The sequence below is a fragment of the Neofelis nebulosa genome, chromosome 8, assembly GCF_028018385.1.
Source record: "Neofelis nebulosa isolate mNeoNeb1 chromosome 8, mNeoNeb1.pri, whole genome shotgun sequence".
Lineage (NCBI taxonomy): Eukaryota > Metazoa > Chordata > Mammalia > Carnivora > Felidae > Neofelis > Neofelis nebulosa.
Genome location: NC_080789.1, coordinates 127694090 through 127720851, shown reverse-complemented (window position 1 = coordinate 127720851; position 26762 = coordinate 127694090). Strand labels below are relative to the sequence as shown.

The 26762-nt window shown below is 40.7% G+C and overlaps 1 protein-coding gene across 4 annotated transcripts in view; it reads left to right on the top strand.

Annotated features, from left to right (window-relative positions):
• Positions 1-26762, top strand: part of PTER (phosphotriesterase related) — a 71180-nt gene that overhangs the window by 24799 nt on the left and 19619 nt on the right. For 3 of the 4 annotated variants that reach the window (XM_058681816.1, XM_058681815.1, XM_058681813.1), the window contains exons 2-3: positions 12332-12802; positions 14147-14412. In XM_058681816.1, the coding sequence (XP_058537799.1) occupies positions 12371-12802; positions 14147-14412 (698 nt within the window). In that variant the 5' untranslated portion in view covers positions 12332-12370. Of the gene's footprint in view, positions 1-9115; positions 9302-12331; positions 12803-14146; positions 14413-26762 lie in introns of all 4 variants that reach the window. The other variant, XM_058681814.1, reaches the window with a different exon arrangement.

Here is a 26762-nt window from a genome sequence, read left to right as displayed (position 1 = left end):
CATTAACCTGGGAAATACATTAAACTGTAATGGAGAACAAAATGCCACCCAAACATACACATAACATTTTTGTGTTTCTTTTTTTTTTTTTTAATTTTTTTTTCAACGTTTTTTATTTATTTTTGGGACAGAGAGAGACAGAGCATGAACGGGGGAGGGGCAGAGAGAGAGGGAGACACAGAATCGGAAACAGGCTCCAGGCTCCGAGCCATCAGCCCAGAGCCTGACGCGGGGCTCGAACTCACGGACCGTGAGATCGTGACCTGGCTGAAGTCGGACGCTTAACCGACTGCGCCACCCAGGCGCCCCAACATTTTTGTGTTTCTAATTAAGCTCTACATGTATGTAGATACATATACTCTCCATAAATTTATAGCACTTAAAATACAGTTTTGTATTTTGCTTTTTCACAAGTTATAATAAGAGCATTTTCCTGTGTCATTAAATAGTCTTTGAAAGTATAACTTGAACGTTTGCATAATGTTCTATCATACGTGTAAACATTCCCATACTGTGAGATATTTTGGTCGCTATTCTAAATAATGCCATAATGAAATCTTTGTGCGTAAATATTTTTTACGTGTCTCTAAATATTTCCTGAAGACAGATTCCCCAGCAGCAGAGTAACATTTTGAGACTCTAGATACATATTGCTAAACTGCTTTTCAGAAAAGTTGGGCAAATTTGCACTGTGGCCAAGGCTGTGTGTGTGGGAGGGCCACCGTATCACCACTCACTGTGATCTGTCTTATCTTTCACAAGCCACGCAGTGGACCTGTGGGTCAGATTTGTTTTAACTGCCTCCCAATGGTGCTTTCTGTCCTAACCCCATAATGTGATTTCTGTACACTTTTAGGACTAGCTTGCCATTTAAAGGGGAAAGCTTTTTTCCTGAAGTGTGAAGCTAGATTTCTATTCATGAAAAATTTCAAGTGGTTATTTAATGTTTCCAGTGTGGCAAGTTAAGTTCCTTAAATGGGACATCCATTTTAAATGTTTTTGTCATTTAGCACCGTTCACCCAAAACTAAAATCAAGCAACCATCCCTCTTCCCCTCGTCATGGTTAGGGGCTTATCTAGCAGCAGTAATTCCAAATAAATATCCTAGTTAGTTGACATTTGGACATTTGGACAGCTATTTGAAATTTGGGCGGTTTTCCATTATGCTGAATCCTCTGGAAATTATTTTTGAAAAATACATCATGCTTTATTTAGTTTTAGTTTGTAGGCATGAGAATTTTATGTATGTAGCCACTGCTTTCTTCATTTGTCCCTAAAAATGCCTATTTTAAACTAGATTGTCACATTTGTTTGTATATAAAAGAAGATGTAACTATCGTAGGGTATTCTAATCCAGTGGGATTTCGGGTTCTACATTTGACATGCCCTTTCCACTTGCAAACTTCAACCAAAAAAATTTTTTTTAATTCTTATTTGCATTTTAGAGCTATAGCAAATTTACTTTATTTATTTATTTATTTATTTATTTATTTATTTATTTATTTTTAAGTAAGCTTCACACCCAGTGTGGAGCCCAGTGTGGGGCTTGATCTCACGACCCCGAGATCAAGACCTGAGCTGAGATCAAGAGTGGGACACTTAACCGACTAAGTCACCCAGGCGCTGCTACTTTATTCATTTTAGAATGAAACTTTTGACTCTTTCAACCTCGTTCTTACATAAGGCATAAGCTCATTACTTTCTTTCTGTCTATTCTGTTCAGTTCAGGTTCACAGATGCAAACCAAATGCTAGATACTATGTAAAGACAAGGGACACACACGTACATAAAGACACACAGAGCACATCGTCAGACACAAATCCCTTACCAGATCGATTCAGTACAATGTGACACGTGCTGGAGCATACTGTTGGTCCCCTTATATGATGTACTCACTTACAAGTGCCCCTTCCCCCAGTTAACAGGTTGCTCAGATAAGCCAATTCTATGGTCTACCCAACTGACCATTCAACAATCAGGTTCCGTTCAAGCATTCCTATTTTCCCTGTGTGGATTTCTGTGCCTGCCTAGCACCCCAGCATCTTTTTTTTTTTTTCATCTCTGGCTGATTGTTGTAAATATTGATAAATTTCAAGAAATATGATGCAAGTAGATTGCAAACTGAAACTGAAAGCCTTAAAAAAAAGAAGATGCAGTTGTGGTGAGGTCGATGACAGTGATATTGGAAGAGAACTGTATTACATACAAAGCCCAATGTGGAATAAGTTGCATCACAACTGCATAATAAAAGACCTTGGTAGGGGCTCCTGGGTGGCTCAGTTGGGTAAGGGTCTGACTCGGGCTCAGGTCATGATCTCACATTTCGTGGGTTTGAGCCCCAAGTCAGGCTCTGTGTTAGCATTTCAGAGCCTGCTTGGGATTCCCTCTCTCCCTCTCTTTCTCTCTCTCTGCCCCTTCCCAGCCTTCTCTTTCTCTCTCTCTCTCTCTCTCTCTCTCTCTCTTGCAATAAATAAGTAAACTTAAAAAAAAATAGAGGGCCTTGGTAAAAAATAAAGCCTTCAGAGATACTTCAGCAAAGATAGCCTTTTTCGTCACTGGGTGCAAAAGTCAAGCAATGATGTCATTTCACATCATTTTGTCACCCCCAAATCTAACATTCAATTACTTCCTTGTTCTATAATTAGGACATGTTTGTAATTATGACTTATTTTTATCATATTTATTTTATTTTCTCATTTGAAATATTGATCAAGTCTTTTTTTTAATTAAAAAAAATTTTTTTAACGTTTATTTATTTTTGAGGCAGAGAGAGACAGAGCATGAACAGGGGAGGGTCAGAGAGAGGGAGACACAGAATTGGAAGCAGGCTCCAGGCTCTGAGCAGTCAGCACAGATCCCGACGCGGGGCTCGAACTCACGGACCGCGAGATCATGACCTGAGCCGAAGTCGGACGCTTAACCGACTGAGCCACCCAGGTGCCCCGATCAAGTCTTAATATAACTTATTATTCAGTGTTGGTCTCTGTATTTTCTGGTTACCTACTGCTGTGTGACAACCCCAAACCACAGGTTTCAACGACCATTTTATTATCTCTCATTATTCTGTGGGTCGGCTATATTCTTCTCAATTGGCCATAGCTGGGCTCGCAGTCATGTGGAATCGTGGCTGGGTTAAAATGTTCAAGATGACTCATTCATTCATCTGGTGCCTTCTCAGGGACAGCCTGGATTCCGGGGTGCCTGCCTCTCTCACTCCCCATGTATTCTGAGGGCCTCTCCTTCTCCACATTAGGGGTAGCTAGACTTATATGGCAGTGCAGGTTTCCCCAAAGCACAAAAGCAGAAACTACTTCCGAAGATTTGGGTCCCAAACACATCGCATCACTCCTGCCACATGCTATTGGTTAAAGCGAGTCACAGGGAAGCTCAGGTTCCACGTGGAAGGGAGCTGCACACAGATGTGAATACGAGAAGGCCTGGTTCACCGGAAGCCATCTGTGGACACCAGCTCACACACTGTATTAAGCGCATTCATTTAAAAAGGCATTTCCAGTACTAGCTACCCATGGATAATGACGACCTCCTATAGCTGTAATCGCTTTCGTGGGTCATTTCCAAAAGCCTAATGAGCTGTGATGTCAATCGCAACAGACAATCTGCTTTTAAGAATCACAGGCCTCAAGTGAAGGAACTAATAAACAGATTACAGCCTCTGATTGATTCGTAAACTTCAGACCCTTACTGTTCGTTTTTTGAAAGAACAGGTTTGGGTTTATTTGCCTAAGGATACTCAGCAAATGTTTGGAAAATAATTCACAGTTTGATGTATATAATAAGAATTTGGAGCATTTGTGTGTGCCTTATAAATTAGGTAGTGCTTTTAGGTGTTACCTTATTTGCTTTTCATTTCAAATCTTGCAATAAGGCAGGTATTCCAGTTTTCAAGGGAGGAAACTAACTCATGGTAAGCTGTTCAGTTTTTCACAGTTACACAGATAGGAAACATTGGAGCCGGAACTCCAAGTTTAGGATTCTTTCAAACCAGCCATCCCTCCTAGGGTTCTTTTAAACTTAGAAGGATCTCAAACTAAAACCGATTCTTTCTCTCTCCATGTACATGTGTGTATGTATTCACACATATATAAATTATACATTAAAAACACTCAATAGGCACATCCTCCATTGATAGTTAATGAATGAAATTGATAGGTAGTGAATGCAATTCGCCCATTCTGTTATTATATACATATATGTGTGTATACACACATGCACACACACAGGCACACATGTTTATAAACTGTACATTTTAAAAATCAGTAAGTACAGCCTTACTGATAGGGAATGAATAAAATTGAAAGGTAATGAATGAAATTCATTCTCATTACATATATAGAGATGTGTGTATATATATATATATATACATATATATATGCACATGTATATAAAATATACATTTTAAAAACCATTCTTAAAATACACCTTCATTGATAGATGAAGATTCCTCACTGAATGATCTATGGAAGGTCATTAATATCCATTTCAAGCTAAAGGATATTACAGAAGCATGAATGTCATCTCGAAGTCATCTGGTCCAACTCATTTATTTCATAGATGGGACAACAGGCTCCGAGTGGTTCAGTTAGTTGCCCCAAATCACACAACTATTTAGTGAAAGAGCCAAGACCTGTTGACTCTGAACCTATTGTTCTTCCAACTAAATCAAGCCACTGAAGACAGCTTCGGCTCAGGTCATGATCTTGTGGTTCTTGAGTTTCAGCCCCGCGTGGGGCTCTGTGCTGACAGCTTGGAGCCTGGAGCCTGCCTCGGATTCTATGACTCCCTCTCTCCCTGACCCTCCCCTGCTTGTGCTCTGTGTCTCTCTCTCTCAAAAATAAATAAACATAAAAAAATAAAAAAATAAAACATTAACATGTGATTCTCCTGGAATTAAAAGTAATGCAAATTGGGGGCGCCTGGGTGGCTCAGTCAGTCGAGCGTCCGGCTTCGGCTCAGGTCATGATCTCACAGTTCGTGAGTACGAGGCCCGGGTCGGGCTCTGTGCTGACAGCTCGGAGCCTGGAGCCTGCTCCCAGTTCTGTGTCTCCCTCTCTCTCTGTTCCTCCCCTGCTCACATGCTGTCTCTCTCTCAAAAATAAATAAAGATTTTTAAAAAATAATTAAATAAATAAGTAAAAGTAATGCAAATTGTACACTCTTTAAGTGACTAAATACAGTTAGGGACCAGCTGTGCAATTTGCTGAAAATATTGTTGTTTCTGCGAGAAAACCTAGTGCTAAGAACCCATGGAAGAGGAAATTTGCTCTGGGAAAAGCTGAGAACTAACTTCAGGGTTGAGTTCTTTATGAAGAAAAAGAAGTTATCATCGTTGTATCCAGTAACTTGTTACGTGTTTTACTCCTAGGATTATGCTCGTAGCAAAATCAAGGAATTTACATCAAACATTCTCACAGAAGTGAGTGTAGAAACTTTCTCTGAGAATGAGGGGTTGAGATGAGCTAAATCTCATTTTTTTTTCCAAATGAAGGAAAACATAAAGGTCAGTTCTGTAGATAGCATTCTGACAATATCACACTTGTCCCAGCTCTGATGCTACTATGACAAGTAGTGAGTAATGTTGCATTTTGACCTGAATACAAGGCTTTTCCGCTGTCCTCCTTTCCTCCTTCCACCTCCCCTCTTTTTATCAAGGAGGAAATGTTTTCAATTTGTTGACTAAACAGATAAAGTCAAGAAGCCAATAGTAATTTGCCAAAGTCATAGTGTTTGTGACCAGCTGGCACCTGTTTGAGTAAAGAGCCCATTAAAAAATGGGCAGAGAAGGGCGCCCGGGTGGCTCCAGTGGTCAAGCCCCTGACTCTTGATTTCGGCTCAGGGCATGATCTCACAGTTCATGAGATCGAGCCCCTCCTTTGGCTCTGTGCTGACAGTGCAGAGCCTGCTGGGATTCTCTCTCTCTCCCTCTCTCTCTGTGCCCCTTTCCTGCTCATGCTTTCTCCATCTCTCTCTCAAAATAAATAAGTAAACTTTGGGAAAAAATGGGCAGAGGACCTGAATAGAAATGTTTCCAAAGAAGACATACAGGTGACCAAAAGACACATGAAGAGATGATCAGTGTCACTAATCATCAAGAAAAGGCAAACTGAAACTATAATGAGATCCCCTTATACCAGCCACAATGGCTAGTATGAAAATGGCAAGAAATGACAAGTGCGGGTGAGGATGTGGGACAAAGGGAACCTTTGTTCACTGTGGGTGGGAATATAAGTTGACGTAGCTACTGTGAAAAAGTTCTGGAGGTTCCTCAGACAACGGAAAATAGATATAGCACATGATCCAGCTGTTACACTTCTGGGTGTTTGCTGAAGAAAACAAAAACACTAATTCAAAAAGACACATGCACCCCTATGTTTACCACAGCATTATTTACAACAGCCAAGTTAGAGAAGCTGCCCTAAGTGTCCATTGATAGATGAATGGATAAAGAAGATGTGGTATCCATTGGAATATTACTGGGCCATGAAAAAGAGTGAGATCTTTCCATTTGCAAATAGATGGACCCAGAGGGCATTATGCTAAGTAAATAAGTTGGACAAAGACAAATACCATATTTCACTTCTATCCAGAATCTAAAAAACAAACCAACAAAACCAGAAATAGACTCATAATACAGAGAACAAATTGGTGGTTGCCAGAGGCAAGGTGGTGGGGGGGGGGGGGAGGGGAATGAGTAAAATGGATGAAAGAGATTAAGAGGTACAAGCTTCCAGTTATAAGTCACAGGGATGAAAAATACAGCATAAGGGACATAGTGATATTGTAATAACTGTATGGTGACAGAAGGTAACTATACTTATGGCAAGCATTTCATAATGTATATAATTGTTGAATCACTAGATTGCACACCTAAAACTAATATAATATTGTACGTCAGCTATAATTCAGTTAAAAATAAAAATTTTAGGGGCACCTGGGCGGCTCAGTTGGTGAAGTGTCAGACTCTGGCTCACGTCATGATCTATCTCACAGTTCATGGGTTCGAGCCCCCATCGGGCTCTGTGCTGACAGTTCAGAGCCTGGAGCCTGCTTCCGATTCTGTGTCTCCCTCTTTCTCTGCCCCTCCCCACTCATGCTCTCTTTCAAAAATAAATACAGTTTAAAAAAAGTTCTTTAATAAAAATTTTTAAAAAGGGAGCCAATTAAGCCACAGGCCGCATCCTGTCAGTTGAGCAGCCCAAAGTGATTTCTGGCTTTAATAATTACTGGACTGAACTATCATTTTTTTAATGTTTCATTTATTTATTTTTGAAAGACAGCAGGGGAGGGAGGGGCAGAGTGAGAGGGAGAGAGAGAATCCCAAGCAGGCTCTGCACTGTCAGTGCAGAGCCAGACAAGGGGCTCGATCTCACGAACTGTGAGATCATGACCTGAGCCGAATCTAAGAGTCAGACATTTAATCAGCTGAGCCACCCAGGTGCCCCTGAACTGACGTCTCATTTAAAAAAAATTTTTTTTCAACGTTTTTTATTTATTTTTGGGACAGAGAGAGACAGAGCATGAACGGGGGAGGGTCAGAGAGAAAGGGAGACACAGAATCGGAAACAGGCTCCAGGCTCCGAGCCATCAGCCCAGAGCCTGACGCGGGGCTCGAACGCACGGACCGCGAGATCATGACCTGGCTGAAGTCGGACGCTTAACCGACTACGCCACCCAGGCGCCCCATAACGTCTCATTTTAGATGAACTGTTGCTCAGGCCCAGGAAGGCCTGTGCTGATCCAGGGGAGGGAACCTTTCCCAGGCACACCCATCTGTGAGTGGCTTTTTCCAGGAGTGTCACCTCTTGGGTATATCTCCATCACCATGTTCATATGTGGGATTTGGGATTTGGAGCTATCCTCAGATCAGCCCCCCAACTTCCCTAAACAGGGCAAAAAAGGAAAAGAAAAAAAAAGCTTGGGCATGAAACCCACCGTTTTCCTCTGAATGCAAATTCAAGGCTGTTCATTTGTATCTGCGAGTGGTTCTGTTTTATTTATGTCACAGTCTGAAGAACTCGCTGGGTCCCATTTTTCCTCTGTGTACTGAAGTGGTTGGATTTCTTTCCCTTTACGCAGGTAGAGTTATTGATGTTTTGACAATGCTTAATATGAAAAGTTATAAGCCTCCATGCAATAGGGCCACACAGTCATATATATGTGGGCAAGCAGACAGGTACTGTGCATGGGGAGGAAATCCTGTGTCACCACGGCTCAGCCACCAGACCGATATTGTTTGCGAGAAGACAGGTCACAGGCTTGAAACTGCACTTGATGAAGTATTCAAACGAGCTTTAAGAAATATTATGTGGTTGGGGCGCCTGGGTGGCGCAGTCGGTTTAGCATCCGACTTCAGCCGGGTCACGATCTCGCGGTCCGTGAGTTCGAGCCCCGCGTCAGGCTCTGGGCTGATGGCTCAGAGCCCGGAGCCTGTTTCCGATTCTGTGTCTCCCTCTCTCTCTGCCCCTCCCCCGTTCATGCTCTGTCTCTCTCTGTCCCAAAAATAAATAAAAAACGTTGAAAAAAAAAAAGAAAAAAAGAAATATTATGTGGTTTAAAACATACATATTTCGATGACAAATCAAATGTCAGCCCTAAGTGCAATGTTTGTAGGGTGCTGCGGGTCTGTGCGACACAAACCATAAAAAAATAGAAGCACCTGCATATTTGCACCAGACGGCACTTTTTTCTGAGGAGCCCATTAATTTGGAGGATACTCTTACAGCATCAGCAAGTCCGGTTAGAAATTTCCAGCACCTCCTGCTGCTTCTGCTTTCCCACCATCTCCACTGCTGTCCTCTCAGACAGCCACTACCTGATTTTTTTTTTTCCAGGTTCTAGCAACGCCCCGTGGGTCTCGGCAGGCACACTGGCTCCCCTTCGTCCATTCTCCACAGGGCTGCCTGTATTCAGTTCATATCTTCTCCTGCATAAAGCTCGGAAATGCTTTCCCATTTTTTTTTTTTAATCAGGGGGGGTTTGATCAGGGAACAAAGATTTATTATAGAGATCGGAAGTTGCACAGTTGTTGGGGAAGTGAGCTGAGAATCAGTGCAGCAAACGTCACTTGCCAATTTAACCAATGCGTCTAAACTTGCAGGGCAGGAACCTTCAGCCGGGTCTAGGACCAGTGACAGCAGGGACAGGGGCCCCGAAAGGGCATGAGTCTCTGAGATCTACAGGAAGCTCATTCATATGTGAAATTCTCAGGAAGCCCTACCCTCTGAAATGTGGAATGTAACTGAAATGAGCATTCAACTCCAGGAGACAGAAAAATCAAAATGAAGTATAACGATCAGGGTGAAATAGGTGTAGCAAAATCTTGGGGAAAACAAACTAAAATCGCCCTCAAACTACCCACCCACCACCAAATCTCCAACAATTTGGCAAATCTGCTCTGTATTTTATAAAAGTTAATTCATGTATATGTTTTCAAAAATGACACATCCTACACACTGTCTCTGATTTCCAGTTCAGCACTATAGCACGGATCCCCTGCTCTTGTCTTTTTCTTTCTCTTTTTTTCCTTTAAAGCTTGCCTTCTTATCCGATTCTGTAACTGTGGGAATGAGAAGGCTCATTTCCTTTGACCCGGCTGTGACAGGATTTGCAGAGGAGTCGCGTCAGTGTCTCTGCTCAAATTTCACTTCCGAAGCACAACAAAGCCTTTGGCAAATGTTACAGCTCCTCTGTCTCTTTTCCCACCACCGTCTGTTGCAGGTGTGTGCAATGCCGAAGCTTCCCATGGATGCCCTGCAAAATGCCTGAAGCCTGCTTTTTTTTGGTGGGGGTCCCTCCGGTCTGTACAGTTGGGCACTGGCAGTTCTCATTGCCCAGAACCTTCCTCCTTAATCTGTGAACTCTTCTCTCTATGGCGGAAGGCCAGTGGTAGCCCCTTGTCTCTACCTTGAGAAGAGAACGACTTTCAGGCTGAATGTTCGTAGGAGAGGGCTTTCTAGCCTCATGGGAATCATGACTGCCACATACGTATTTTATCCCACTAAAAGACACATTCCAGCCTAGAGCAGTGGCAGCTCTGGTTTGTTCTTTAGTCATTTCTTATCCTTTAAGCATGGGTTACATTGTGATCATAGGAAGCACCAACTAGTTCTGCCTGAGGAATTTCCCACGAGAGATGACATTTCTTAAGTGATTTTTTTTTTTCACAGATTCACAGGTTGCGAGCTTGAAACTTACTAACATTGCTCTTTCAAATCCGTATCAATTAACCATGCTGTGTGGTACTTTTCTAGTAGAAGTGATAGTGGTTTCTCCCCCTCCCCATGTTTTTAAAAAAACCGAAGTATAGTCGACACACAAAGACATTGACGGTGTTTTATCAGTTTATCCAAGTTTCTGGCCTCCGACCGTCAGAAGAAAGGAAAGAACAAATTAAGCCTTATGGAAAATGAAATCGATCATTAGTGGAACTGTGATTTTGTCAACAGAAAGAACTAGCTATGTATTCCTTGCATTCAGTAACAGGGAATAAGGCATTGAACAGTGGGGTCCTAGACATCATCGATGAAAATGATTGCCCTGTGCAGTGACTGGCAGCTAGCTTCTGTCACCATGTGAATTATTTAGAGGTTAGAAGTTTGGCTTGCAGAAGAGTGCTACCTAACGAAAACGAATGGCCATGCTAGCCACACATCCTATAGTTCTCTGCCAAACACTCGAAATCAATTATTTACACATTATAGGCCAATATATATCAAACCCCTCAGCTCCAATGGCTTGATATAAAGCTGCCTTTAGCTCGCTGCTCCCTCTTCTCCCACGCTGGTCTCTTTTCACCGTGTCTCTTGAACGTACTACACCCACTGCGAATTGTCCTCTACCCATTGTTCCCCCAAATGATCTCCTCTCTAACCAAAGACTTGGAAAAAAAGAACCTAGGGACTACCTAATAGTTCCTAGAACCAGCATCGCAAAGCCACTGCTTGTTGGCCACGTGCTGTGCCAACCATGTCTACAGGTCTTTTTTAACCTGTGGTATCTCATTTCATCGAATCCTTAGGATAGCCTAGGAAATATGCATTGATTTCCTAATTTATAGATAAGAAAAGTGACAAATTTATAGATAATTCTAATTTATAGATAAGAAAAGTGATAAAGGGGCAGGGATGTGGAGGGTGGGGGGAAATGATTTCAGAATGTCTTTTAAAGAAACAGCTTGAGAGCTTCAAAGGCATTTTCTTTTACCTGGTTCCCAGTCCATTTGTCACCATCCTCCAAATGTGTGTGGCTGGCGGTCTGTGTAGACCACTGTTTCTGGCAGGGGTTTCGCTCTTGGCCATGGAGGTGTTTGTCTTCACACTTTCAGTCGTGCCTTCTTCTTTCCAAGAGAATCCCTTCATTTAGGGAACATACGGAACTGTGGTTTTTGCTGTCAGTGATGGAAACTTGGTGAATCCTTAGTATGTGTTACAAATGAAAGTAAATAGGATAAGTGGAGAGGTATTTACTCTTTTGAGGGATGGCAAATTTCAGCTTCAATAAATTATAGTTGCTTTCATTATAACAAAGGATTTTTGCTTTTAATGATTTTTGAAATGTTTCTATGTGCCCTAGACACAATAAAACTTCTAGAGCGAAGAGGTTTTTATTCTTGTTTTTTTTTTTTTATTATTGAACCTAGGTGTTTTCCCCCCAGTTTCTTTTTTTTTTTTTTTTTTTTTTTTTTTGGCGGCGGTTGGGGGCAGTCTGTGAAATCATCAAGGTCAGAGAGTTTTATCTTATGCATATTTGTATATCCAATTTCTGGCACATGATGGACCATCAACAGGAGTCTGATAGTAGATTCATGTGGATAGTGAATGAGTAGTAATGGCTAGTGATGATCAGAAGCCTCAGTATATATTTAATTTATCTGAAAAAAATGACAAAAAGTTCGGAGACAAGGCTGGTTTGGATAAAACTTACTGGTTATGAGTTTTTTTAGATGGAGATTACTGTTGAATTGACCAAGAGTGTGTACCTGTGACTAATGAGATGAAATTAAGCAAAAGGAATATGTGAGCTGAACACCAAGAAATATTTTCAATAGATGAGGATGGGATTAAATCAGGCAGAGGAGTCCCAGTGGAAGTGGCCGGGGGACATTTAACACCATGCATGTCACTTAAGGCTGCAGTGAACTTACACAATTTACTAGATACTGACTCTGGCTTTGGCAGGGTGATAAATGGGACCATATCTCTAGTCTCATTGATTCTCTTTCTTACATGGGTATACATTCACAGCCTCCCATCCCCTATGGACAGAATTTATGTGTGTGTTAAATTTTCTGATTATGGTTTTCTTTTTTTTCCAGAAAACACTCTTTTCAGAGCATCTCCTGGTATCATCAGAAATGTCCTCCTTAAGTGGGAAGGTCCAAACTGTTTTGGGCCTGGTAGAGCCAGGCAAACTGGGCCGCACTCTGACCCACGAACATTTGACAATGACCTTTGACTGCTGTTACTACCCACCTCCTCCACGTTACAAAGCTACCTCCGAAGAACCTATTATGATGAAAAATTTATTTTGGATTCAAAAGAACCCTTATTCCCATAAGGAGAATCTTCAGCTGAATCAGGAGACGGAAGCCATCAGGGAAGAACTGTTGTATTTTAAAGCCAACGGTGGAGGGGCTTTGGTCGAGAACACTACTGTTGGCATCAGCCGAGACGTGAAGACTTTGAAGTGGCTTGCCGAAGAGACCGGCGTCCATATCATATCTGGAGCTGGATTTTATGTGGACGCAACTCACTCTCCAGACACCAGAGCCATGTCAGTGGAACAGGTAAGAAGCCTCAAGTTGTTCAGCAATGTTTGCACGTAAACTCAGAAAAGCCAGAACTCCAGACGTCGGATTACCCCTGTGTGTCACCTACATTTGGAGAATGTCACTGACTCAGAGGTAGCTGGGCATGCTACAGAAGTTTGCTAGCTAGCAAAGGCATCTGCCAGTTGGGACCCAAATTAGGAACATTTCATTTCGTGAAGAAAAAAAGTGTGAAGGAAGGAGCTCTTAACCCACTGGTCACTGGAAAACCCAAAGTGTGAACACTTAGATTTGTATGTATTGTGTCTGTGCTCAGTGGTGGTGCCACAGTCTGTTTGTAAACCTCATTTTTCCATTATCAACTTCAGTTATGTAACCTCGATTTTCTTGTTGGATTTTATAATAACCAGCAATAAAAATTCACTGCAGGGTGAAACTTGGCAGGCAGAGACTTGGCGCATTTGCGAATATGTTTCCTTCTTTTACAAAACAGGAGGGGTGGTGGAAGAAAATCCATTCCTGTTTTTGTTATCATATGATCTGAGGCAAGAATGGGCAGAAGGAAGTAAATCTTTCAGAGATAAAAAGAAAGAATTAACCACAAGTCTTTTTTGCATATACGTGTGCTCTCTTTCTGTGATAGTAACTTAATGTGTTTACACATACTGTATTCATTTGTATGTGTCTTCCATTATCTGCTTGATAGGCAAGAAATGTCACCCATAGTGTTTGCAAAGAATCAGTCAATTATTAAAATCTTCATATTTCAAAGCTTTATTTGCTTTATTTTCCAATCAGCCCTTTACCTTTTTATATGTCTATTATTTGAAGACTATCCTGAAGTCAGCTACCATACATTCTTCCAACCACTCTTAGTAGTAAATATACATATGAACCAAAAAATATGATATTAATATCATGTGCTGTGAATTTCCTATGCTGTATGGGACCAAGGGCTGCATAAATAAGGGAGGACTAAAGAATCAGTTAATACAGTGGACGTATGTTCAAGGGCAGTCTTTTTACGCTCTAGATGTTCCTCAGGTTAAATTACACTTTGTTTGTTTTTTTTCTCATCTGAATGTACTTGCATGAAGTCACATCTTTTCCCCTATCGCTTTCTAAAGCCCCAAATTTCTTGTGAAATAATCACAGTAAGATATTATTGAGTCTTTGATTTAGAATGACTTGTGGAATTTGAGACTTGGCCTTTCTCATTGGCCAGTATTCGCTGAATGGATGGCAAGCAGATTTTTGAGAGCACGAATGACGAAATGATTAAATTTCATTCCCACACTGTGGTGACTATGGGTTGATAAATTCCACAATCTGTAAAGTATCTTCTTTCCCACTCTTCCTTAGCTTACTGATGTCCTCATTAATGAAATTCTCCATGGAGCTGATGGAACTAGCATCAAGTGTGGGGTCATTGGAGAAATCGGTTGCTCCTGGCCTCTGGCAGAGAGTGAGAAGAAGGTTCTTCAGGCAACAGCTCATGCTCAGGCTCAGCTCGGCTGTCCTGTTATTATTCATCCTGGAAGGAATCCAAGCGCACCATTTCAGATTATCCGAGTGTTGCAAGAAGCAGGTGTAGACGTCTCCAAAACGGTTATGTCCCACATTGATAGGTAAGCAGACTATCTCCAAATAAGTCCCAAGGCACCAGATGATTATGGATGATCAAATAAATAGTATCGTCAGATTAATGAAATACTAATCACCTAGAGAAAACCACTAACTACCCGGATGATAGTATTTGTAATGTTTTACAACGGACACCAATAAAAGTCGTTGCTGCCATTTTTGTGTCCCGACTCTGGGTCTGTTAGTGTCCTAGGTATTTTGTGTAAATAATTCCTTTTAATTTACTGAGTCCTCCCCAGCTCTTCATAATAACTGTCTCTATGCACGTTGTCTCTGATATTACAGTAGGTGCCAATTGTACATGCTCAGTATTTGTCAGCTGGGGGATAAATTTCTCTGCAAATATAGAAGGAAGGGAAAGTGAATGGTTTCACCCTGAGAAGAAAACCATAAATGTAAACATTCAAGTTTGCTGTTGTGACTGGTGGTTTGAATCCTCTGAATTTTGCAAATGCAATTAGAAAACATGATAGTAATAGGTATAATGAATTGTCTGGCAGTATTCTTAGTTTCCTACAGCTGCTATCACAAATTAGGAGACACTGGGTGACTTAAAATACAGAAATTTCTTTCTCACAGTTCTGGGGGCCAGACTCTGAGATGAAGGTGCTGGTGGGACTGTACTTGTTCAAAGCCTCCAGGGCTTTCCCTGGAGGGGAAAAATTTCCTCTAGGGGAAAAATCTACCTTCCTTCTTCCTTCCATTGTCGGGTTGTTCCAGACATTCTTGGCTTGCGGCCGTATAACTTCAGTTTCTGCCTCTTTCTTCACATGGCTTCCTCCTATCTGTCTGTGTCTTCTCTTCATTTCTTAGAAGGACACATCGTTAGATTTAGTGTCTACCCAGATAATCCGGAATGATCTCATCCTGAGACCCTTCGCTTCATCACAACGGCAAAGACTCTTTTCCCAAAGAGGATCATTTTCAGAGGTGCAGGGGTTAAAACATGGACAGATCTTTTTGGAGTCCACCCCTCAACCCCCAATACATTATATTAGATGTGTAGGAGCAAGCAGAATAAATGACTATCTGAACAGGTGTTGACTACAGTTTGTTTTATGAAAAGGCCTGACAGTGTTGCAAAGGCTAGACATTAGCCTTTGATTAACGAATTAAATTGATTAAGGAAGTAACACAGTACAAATGAGACTAATAATACATTACAATTACTTCTATCTTGTATAGTGGAATAAAGCCGTATCAACAGACTGGTAAATTCTCATAATCACACCTGGCATTCAGCTATTTAATAAACTCACAGTCCTACAGAATGTACTGAAACAATGCTTCTACTTAATAGAAATATTATAAAAGCCTGTGCTGAGAAAAGTAAGTTATAGCTGTGGCAGAATAGAGAAGCCAATATTAATGGAGGGACTGAGAACATCAAGGTAAAGGCAATTTTCCTGGCAACTGGGTTAGTATCAAGAACAGTACATACATGGCTATTTTCTCTTTTTTTTAATTTTTTTTTAATTTTTTTTTTAACGTTTATTTATTTTTGAGACGGAGAGAGACAGAGCATGAACGGGGGAGGGGCAGAGAGAGAGGGAGACACAGAATCGGAAGCAGGCTCCAGGCTCTGAGCCATCAGCCCAGAGCCCGACGCGGGGCTCGAACTTACGACCGCGAGATCCTGACCTGAGCTGAAGTCGGACGCTTAACCGACTGAGCCACCCAGGCGCCCCTATACGTGGCTATTTTCAAACTCTTCTGGTCATACTGATAAAATACAGGGATGCTTCTAGATCCCCGTCGTAGACATAGTGCACCATAGTATGAAGAAGAGACTCTTTGGACCCAGAGACACCTGCTTTTGAATCTTCACTCTACCATGTGCCATGAGATCTAGGGTAGGTTCATGCGAATTTAAAATAATGTATTTGATCATGTTACCTTGGATGATACAGAACATATGTAGTGTCTCTAATCAAGAAAGATGAATCTTTAATACTCATCAAACAATGTGAAGTATGTCATGCAAACGAGCAAGATATATTTTAAATTTCATAAATATTTCTTAGGTTCTTGAAAACATTTGTATCAGGCTACGATTATGCTCTCTATAGGTCCTTTAGACTACAGTTATTAAATTAACTATGTTCAAATATTGTATATTCCTACTGATTTTGTGACTGCCCAACTGATTGATTACAAAAAGCAGTATGTTAAAATCTATTACAGTGGATTTTTTGCTTCTGATTGCGTGTGTGTGCGCGCACGTGTGTGTGTGTATTTTGAAGCTATGCTGTCACAAGTTTTTTTACCTTCCTGGTGAATTGAAATGTATTTCAATGTATATTGAACTGCTTTATCTCTAGTAATTTGAGTAACGCTTTTTGTTTGAAAGGCTGTTTTATCTGATGCTAGTGCGACTATACTGATCTTTCTGTATTAGTTTTATAATTTAGATGTGTTTTACATAAGGGGCATGTGGCTGGGTTTGGGATTTTACCCAGTCTCTTCTTTTATATGAAAAATTCAGTTTACATACATTGACCATGTTTACTAAAATGTTTACCCCACCTTTTCTTTTTGTCATAGTTAATGTCATTCTTTCTTGATTTCTTTTACTGATTTTTTTCACCTCCTTATTTTATCTTTCCCCTTTAATACTTTGGAAGGTATAGATACTATTTCTATCCTATCAGTGGTTATGATAGAAAATGTAACATGTATCAAATGTAACATATCAAATTTTAAATATAATAAATTTCTTACCAACCTTCCTGGTAAGACAAAGACCCTAGAACCCTTCAGTTTCAATCATCTACCATCTAAGTTTTATACTGTTTTTTTTTTCCAGAATGTGTGTCTATTTTCTTTTTCTAATCCCAGTGATTAGACATGATTTTACTATCATAAGACATATTGATGGTCACTGTATATTTAGATTTGCCTTTCTGCTGGCAATTTTTTTGCTCACCATTTGCTCTTACATCTCAGGTCTTTATCCTTGAATTTCCTAAGGTAAATCATTTGAAGATCCTTTGATGTGTATCTGTTTTGGTAATAAAAACTTAGCATATAGGTATCTGAGAATGCCTTCATTCCTTCATTCATAAGAGGTAATCAAATAGAAAAGGCAATTTATCATAATTAATTAAAATATACAATTCTAATTACAAGTTATTTTTTCTAAGCCCTTTAAAGATATTCCATTTTCAACTGAAATATGGTACTGCCGTTCATAAGTCGGCTGAATCTAATTATGCTTCCTTTGAAGTAACGTGCCTTTTTCTTTCTGTTTTTAACCTGTTTCTGGTAGTCTGTATTTGCACTATGATCTATCTCAGTGTGAAATCCTTTTTATGGCGTATGCTTGGGATTCCTGGATATGAAAATGTAGTTTTCATTGTTTCTGGAAAACTTTAGCCATCGTCTCTTTGAATATCACTCTATCTGTATCTTCTTGGTTATTTGCATCATAAACTCCAATTTGATATATGTAGGATCTTATTACGTGTTCTGCAGGTCTCTTAACATCTCCTTCATATTTCCATCCATTTGCATATTTGAACTATTTTTCTTAAAGTTCTATCTTCCTATTTACTACTTCCCTCTCCAGCAAAATCAATCTGTTGCCTAGCCTATCAATTTGGTTTACAGTATTAAGAATAGGGGTACCTGGGTGGCTCACTCGGTTAAGGGTCTCACCCTTGATCTTGGCTCAGATCATGATCTCACGATTCATGAGTTCGAGCCCCACATCAGGCTCTGCACTGACAGTGCAGAGCCCGCTTGGGATTCTGTCTCTCCCTCTCTCTGCCCCTTCCCAGCTTGTTCTCTCTCTCTCTCTCTCAAAATAAATAAATAAACTTAAAATAAGAACATAAAACTTACAACCGTAGTCTTTTCAAAAAAAATTCTATAAGTTCTGTTTGTTTACTTTTTACATCTGCTTGGTTAATTCTGATAATTTCTTTTTCCTTCAATATGTTTACAATTAAATCTTTAAAAAATATTAAACATATAGGGGCGCCTGGGTGGCTCAGTCAGTTGAGTGTCTGACTTCAGCTCAGGTCATGATCTCACAGCTCGTGAGTTCGAGCCCCGCGTCGGGCTCTGTGCTGACAGTTCAGAGACTGGAGCCTGCTTCGGATTCTGTGTCTCCCTGTCTCTCTGCCCCTAACCCACTCGCATTCTATCTCTGTCTCTCTCAAAAATAAAAATAAACATTAAAAAAATTTAAAAAATATTAAACATACCATATTTAGCTTGTAATCAATAAATCTAATTTCTAAGGCCTGATTTTATAGTTTGTTGGTTCTTCTGGCTTTTATTCATGTGAGGTTATTTTCTCATATTAAAAAAATGTTATTGTGATCTTCGATTCCTTGGAAATTATTATGAGTCCTAGGTTAGAAGGTTTTTTTTCCCATTTGTTTGTTTGTTTGCTTTATTCGTTTCTTATAGGCAGTTAGGGGGCATTGCCAATCTGGTTCTACTTTAGACTCAATTTTTGTAAATAAAAAAAAATGTTTATTTATGGCAACATGCTCATAGTATAAAATTTACCATTGTGCCCATTTTGAGGTATAAAGTTCAACGGTGTTGTGCAACCAATCTCCAGAACTCTTTTCATCTTGCAAAACTGAAACTCTGTACCCATTGAACAACAACTCCCCACTTCTCCTCCCCACTGGCCATGGCACCTACCATTCTATGAATCTGATGACTCCAGGTACCTCATTCAAGTCATACAGTATTTTTTTTATGTGTGTGACTGCTTAAACTTTTGACTTGAAGAGTTTCGAACCACACAGGTTCTATGAATTCTGTCCCCTAAACTCAGTGAGTGTGGGCTTGTGGTTATGGATTCTCACTGGAGACATTTTTTCTCACTCTGCTTCCCTTTCACCAGAAGACAATACTGGGAAAGGCATATCACCAAAGACTCCCTCTGTGAACCAGGTTTTTACCTATTCTGCCCACATGGGTAGTGTCTGGGGTGAGGGAGCCCTCCCTTTATGTACTGATGGGAACTGTGTTCTCCAATTTACTTCCTGCCTTATCCAGGCTGGGCTCTGTCTCCCTTTGGTCCATTAACCTACCCCTCTCCCCCACCTGCCAGGCAAATGAACACTCTAGGTCTCCCCTTACCTCTCAGTTTCTTTGCTCCCTTGTTGTTCCTGCACCATGAGAAAGTCTTTTACTTCCCCACCAGGCTAATCAAGCATTTAAAAATATGATTATTTTTCCCCTTTCATTATATTCAGTATTTTACATGCACTATGCTGGAGAGGCTTTCTCTGAACATTTAGTCCACCATACTATTTGAACCGCCTTATGGTGATTCGTAAAGAAGAATCTTTCTAATTCTCTCTATAGTTAGATATGTAGGTAAGTTAGAAAATTATGCTTGTCCCTAGTAGAAAGTTAGCTTTTGTTGGAAATTGTGAAATAAATCTTAACTCCTAGGACAGTAGGATAATTTTGCTCATAAAATCAAACAACATATATATGTACATATATGTGTGTATATATATATATATACACACACACACACACACACACACATATATATATATATATATATATATATATATATATATATATATATATATGTATGTATTTTTTTAACTAACAAAGGTACATTATCTGATTTTCAGGGGTTGCCATCCCAGTGCCTCCCTCTAGAATAGCTCAGGATGGAACTGAGAGGTTGGCCTGGCATCAGACAGATTCAGAGCATCCTAGAAAATCCTGAGACCATTTCTCAAACAGCCACCCATTCTGTACCTATATTAGGGACTATGCAGGGTTCCAGTGCCTGAAATACATACAAGTAGGAATATTTCAGTGAGAGTCAACTGGGCAAAATGGCTTCAGAAAAAGTAGTGCATTTAGAAAAACAAACGGAATAAAGTAACAGAAAAAAAAAATAATCAGGGAGGCAGATGCCGGCAACTTTAGCTTTCTGATGTGGGTGTTCACAGCAAGACAGTTGCCAGGCTGACGTTTGACTAGGTCAGCCTTTCACAGACTCTCTGAGGTCTGCTGGGCTGTGCACGCAATCTGATCTGTACTGAAAGGGCAGCTTTCATAATGGGGACAAATCACAAAAGAGCATGTATTTCCTGCAACAAAATGCACGGACAACATACAAAAAAAGAAGAGCATTCTGAAAACAAGGCCTCCCAGGAAAACAAAACGGAACAAAACACAGAATCATTCCTTTCTCCCACCATGCCATTTTAGGCATAAAAGAGACGGTTCTGAACCCACCGGCTGTTCTGATTGCCAGGTAACCAGTAAAGGCGCTGGCTCTGCCCTGTGGCTGCTTTTAGAACACGGGGGTCTCCCCCAGGACTGGCGCTCAGCCTTGACCACGCGTAAAATTGGTGCATTTATCCCCTTAGAGGTAAGACTTCTATCATTTCAGAATTCAAGATAAAATATTCCAGCATGGACACAATCACGTTAAAGCAGTGAAATATTTGGAAGGAATATAATCTTCACTAGCATTCATGCATAAGGCATTTTATCTTAAAATGTATGCTTACACACACACACACACACACACACACACACAATACAACACAACACAACAACAATAGCAAAACTGTTATCTACCTATCCAAAAGGAGCAGTTGGGACCCTGAGAGGGAAGAGTTAATGAATGGCAGACACCTCAGGACACCTCTGAACCACATTGTTGTCATGTGACCATTTGTGACCTGCTTACGGTCATTTACCTGGAGATAACAACCTGACAAGATAAATCTGCTTCGGTGTCTAGGCCCTCCCCTAACCATCTGTTCTCTTTAAGAAATATGGGTCTGTGGATGCGCCTATGGACTGCTGTGAATTTAGCCCTAGGGAACACTGCAGGGGGCTGTCCTTGACAGTTATAGTCACCCAAAGTCAACAGTTATTGGAAAATAACACCAGCACCTAAGTGTTCCTGTTTGGGTTGTTAATCCACAAAGGCTTTATGCCTTTTAATCATTTAGTATAATTTTACTCCCTGTTGAAACTCTATCTACATTTCCAGTTGGCATGTAATCACAGCCCTGTGTCTGCCCCTGGTCTAATATTTGGTGTATGTGATTAAAGAGGATACCCCATGGATAGTCTCTCTGCAATTCATCTCCAAGGAAATTTTGTCCTTAATGTACTATAGAGTAGCTGTAGGTATTTTTGTGACAACACCATTCTTTCATTACCAGTGAAAGTTGGGTAAAGCAATATGGCCGGAAGGCATTTGGGTACTAACTATTTACTGATTAAAGTTTGAGTCCCGGGGAGGGCAAAAGACAGGTGCTATGCCTCTATCATTTTTCTACTCTACTTGGTTATCTATCTAACAAACCACAGAACTTTGATGGAAATCCAGGGCCCAGAGTTTGATTAGGGGCACAATAATAATCAAGTGTAGGAAAATAGCCCACCTCTCTCTGAAAATTGCTCCCTGTGGAAGGTAGAAGAATTTGACCCCAGGGTTCTGAAAGGAAATGGAGAGCTCAGGGAATGGGCTAATAACACATTTTATTCTTCGTACCTCTGATTATTCATGCCAGATTCACCTCTTTATAGGTTACAATTTTGATATATTTTTTCATGCACTTAATTAGATGAAGTAAGAGGGTAGATATTACTGCATTCATTCATTTATTCATTCACTCAACAAATATTTATTGAGCGCCTCATTACCATGTACCAGACAGTGGAAAGTAGCAGGGAACAACATATTCTCTGTCTTCAAAACGATTACTGAATTATGGGGCACCTGGGTGGCTCAGTCGGTTAAGCGTCCGACTTCGGCTCAGGTCACGATCTCGTGGTTTGTGAGTTCGAGCCCCACATCGGGCTCTGTGCTGACAGCTCAGAGCCTGGAGCCTGCTTCGGATTCTGTGTCTCCCTCTCTCTCTGCCCCTCCCATGCTCATGCTCTGTCTCTCTCTGTCTCTCAATAATAACAAATAAACATTTAAAAAAATGATTACTGAATTCTAATTATGGTGACTTTTAACCTTAAGGTTGCCTTTGAAAAGCCACAAAAAAATTATCTGGGATTCTTGGAACTGTACACTTTTAATTCCTAGGAATCCTAGTGAATTAACGTGAAACCATTCAAAAACAATTCCAGGCAAATGTTTTGCAAACTTAAATTGAGCAAAACATCCTTATATACTTAAATAGTACGGCATTTTAAAGAAAGAACAATTGGAATGCTATGCACATGAAATGGTTTATAACATTTAGAATCCTGCATGTACAATGCTGTATTTCTTAACAGTTTATTATTAGCATTATGCATATGCATGCATTATGTGCATAAGTAGAGCATGCCTGAGAGGAATGAGTACACACATTGGATAGTATATACATTGTGCACATTATTTATAGTAAAGAGAACTTATTTAGTCATATTGGCTCAGATCCTACCATGGAGTGAAAAATTAAAGGAGACAGTTCAGGCCACAAAGTAGAGGCCTGACAAGCAAGTGACAGTTTTTTTAAAAAGGAAATATTTACTAATAACACACCCCTTTTTAAAATTTACTAATGTCCTCTGATATTTCTTCTGCTATCTCTGTGGCAGATGACAGGAAAGAAAAGCTAGAAAAAAGAAAAAAAAATAGATGCTTTGAAAGCATGTCATTATGGCCACATGTATATAACTTGTATGGTTGGGGCTGAATTTTATATAAAAGTCTACACTGGTTTGTAGGGAGCACTCACTGACACAGGAACACAAACACCGAACACATATCAGGTTACCACTGTGTGAGGATATCGGCAAGTAACTACATCATCAGTGTGCGTGTATCTATTTTCTTCTAGATTCTATGCATGGGACAATGGAGAAACGGGGTACGGGCATCATGTGACTTAATTTCTAGTTCTGACAACAGCACTTATTTGCTTGGTCTTGAGAAAGTCACTGAAGCCTTCAAGTCCTTCTCATCTGTCAAAGGGGGTTAAGAAAAACTACTTCTAACCCTTGCATTCCTCCCCTGTTATTGTTTACCATGGATTTCTTTTCATTGCAGGACCTATTCAATAAGAAAAAAACAAAGTGCAGACAAATGTTTGACAGATTGAAATGTAGCAGAACTTTTTTTTAAATACGAAATTTATTGTCAAATCAGTCCCCATACAACACCCAGGGCTCATCCCAACAGGTGCCCTCCTCAGTGCCCATCACCCACCCTCCCCGCCCTCCTACCCCCCCGTCAACCCTCAGTTTATTCTGTTTCTGAGAGTCTCTTATGGTTTGGCTCTCTCCCTCTCTAACTTTTTCTTTTTTCCTTCCCCTCCCCCATGGTAGAACTTCTTAATATACACGAGTAATGCCAAATAAAATGCAATTAAGTAATGCTGGTAATTGGTATTTGTGGAGTATCCCAAATTGTACTCTTTACAGACATTTGGGCAGATCAGCCCACGTCAGGGCCAAAGAAGGCATTGGTCAGATATTCTCTCCAGTACATTATACCCACCCAAAGCTTCTACCAGTAATTTTTTTTTTCTAAAGTAATTTCTCATGACTCTGACACCATTCCCATGAAATGTGACATTTTAACAAATAGGATTGCCATGTCTATGAGATTTATCTTTACTTTTCTCAATACCATCATTCCCTGAACTGTGGACCGCCTTACATGAAAAATGCAACCTCTTTTGTGCTAGGTGGCAGCTGGAAAGTTCATATGGTAAAAAGCTCTTCCTAGGGTATATAAACTGTGAAATGTATTTTAAAATAAAGTTTTAATTACATTTCGCAATTCAGAGCCAACTTCTGGTGTTAGTCTAATTTAAACAAGGGTTTTTCTCTCTTGCAGCCATCTGTTCCTTTTGCGTAAGCCTACCCTTAAGTCATAATATTGAAAGTGTGACGTCATTCCTTCTATGATGTCATTTAATATCTCTGCATGGTGTGGAACCAGGCAGGAGGAAGATGCTCGTTCAGATGTAGGTGATGGGGAATACAATTAATACATAACAATCTGAACTGTTTTTCTATTGCTTTTCATTCCCAGTGGTTTTCTAACATTGAAAAGACTGTGCTATAAAAGTAATGCCTTAAAACACAAAAAGATGAGTGATCTTTAAAATTCATATACGGAATAAACAAGTGTGTTCATGTGAATGCACCCTAATAATTGACGGTTTTGAGTTTGTGTGAAACCAAAGTTTCTGGGAAATATTTAATTGAAATAACAAATTATACTTGCTAACCACAGGCAATGTTTAGATCACACATTAAGAATCTGCCTTAGTCAGTAGGAGGCTTGCCTGGTCCCACAAATACAACTCGATAATACAGCAGCATAAATAACCCAGAAAATGACCCAAAGACTACCAGAACGAACTCTACCCTTAAAGGTAGAGAAGAGACCACATCAGAGAGGGTATGAAGGATGGAGGCATGGTGTGGAACAAAAGGGACTCGCTGTCCTGAGGGGACGGGGGAGGCATCAGCGTGGAGAGGGGAGAGAAACAGACGACGACGATGTCGGGGAGGGTGGGGAGAGCCTGTATAGGGAAGACAAAAATCTCTGCAACACTTAACTTTGAAATCAAGAGGGGCCAACTTTTGTAAGTTCTTACAACCAGAGGGATTTAAAGCCTGGAATTTTAAAAATCAGAGGACTCAGTTCTGGGACAACCAAAGGGAGATAGGAAGCTGACTCCTTGTCCTTAAAGAGACAGCACAACAAGCAGCCCATCGAGATAGAGCCTGGAAGTGGCAGTTTGAAAAATGCCTGGAGCAAATGGGAAGGGAGCACTATTTACCCATCTCAGAGCACGTCAGAGGGGCAGGGATCACCAGGAAGACCCCTTCAGGAACAAAGGGGCTGTCAGGTTCCATTTCCCACCCCACCACCCAGAATAAACACACAACCACCTGTGGGAACAAGCGTGACACTGCCATTGGCCACCTCACTCGCTTACACCAAGCCATGCCCACCTGTTCTTCAGTGGATCTGCTCTTCCCAGTCCTGCTTGCTTTAGTCCCAGTGCTGGGGTCTCCTCCCCCAGAAGAGCATTGCAAGCCTTGCCAACACCATGTCTCCTGACGGGCACATGTTGTGGGGCCTTGGTCCTGGCATCGGCGGCAGCAGGGGCAGCGCCTGAAGGGAGGCCCTGCAGAAGCCCGAGCCATACTTTGTTAAAACCGTGTGCCCTGTCCATGCAGCCACGGTTCCCGGTGTGCACCTTGTTAAAACTGCATGCCTCATGCCAGCCAGGGGCCAAACACTTCCCACAAGAGGCAAAGAGAGCCTCTGCAGACAGCTGACCTGAGAGAGAGAGCAGCCAGGGCACAACAGCAGGGCACATGGAACACATATAGGAGACACCTCCTGAAACGCCGGGCTCCGGGCAACACGGGACACTACAAGCCCTTTCAAAAGGCCGTTACTTTCAAGGACAGGGGATATAGTTGACTTTCCCAAGACACAGAAACAGATACAGAGAGTGAAACAAAAGGAAGAGATGGAGGAATATGTTCCAAATGAAAAAGACAGGACAACACTACAGCAAGAGATCTGAGCAAAACAGAGATAAATAATATACCTGATAGAGAATTTAAAGTAATGATCATAAAGATACTCGCTGGACTTAGAAAAGAGTGGCGGACCTCAGCGAGATCCTTAACAAAGAGATAAAAGAGAATGAATCAGAGATGAAGAACACAATAAATAAAATTTAAAAATATATACTAGTTGGAATAAACAGCGGGCTATAGGAATCAGAGGAATGAATTAGTGACCTAGAAGACAGAGTAATGGAAAGTAATCAAGATGAACAGATAAGAGAAAAAAATTTTGCAAAATGAGAATAGACTTAGGGAACCCAGTGACTCCATCAAGAGTAATAATATTTACATAATAGGGGTCCCAAAAGAAGGAGAGAGGAAAGGAGGCAGAACATGTATTTGAAGAAATAATAGCTGAAAACTTCCCCAACCTAGGGAAGGAAACAGATATCCTGGTCTAGGAGGCACAGAAAATGCCTCACAAAATCAACACGAGGAGGTCCACACTGAGACACATAGTAATTGAAATGGTAAAAAGTACTGATAAAAAAAATCTTAAAAGCAACAACAAAAAAGACAGTTACATATAAGGGAAACCTCATAAGGCTATCAGCAGTTTTTTCAACAGAAACTTTGCAATCCAGAAAGGAGTGGCATGATATATTCAAAGTGCTGACAGGAGAAAAATCTGCAGCTAAGAATACTCTATCTAGCAAAGCTATTATTCAGAATAGAAGGAGAGATAAAGAGTTTCTCAGACAAACAAAAGGTAAGGAGTTTATGACCACTGATCCAGCCCTACAAGAAATGTTAAAGGGGACTCTTTGAGTAGAAAAGAAAGACC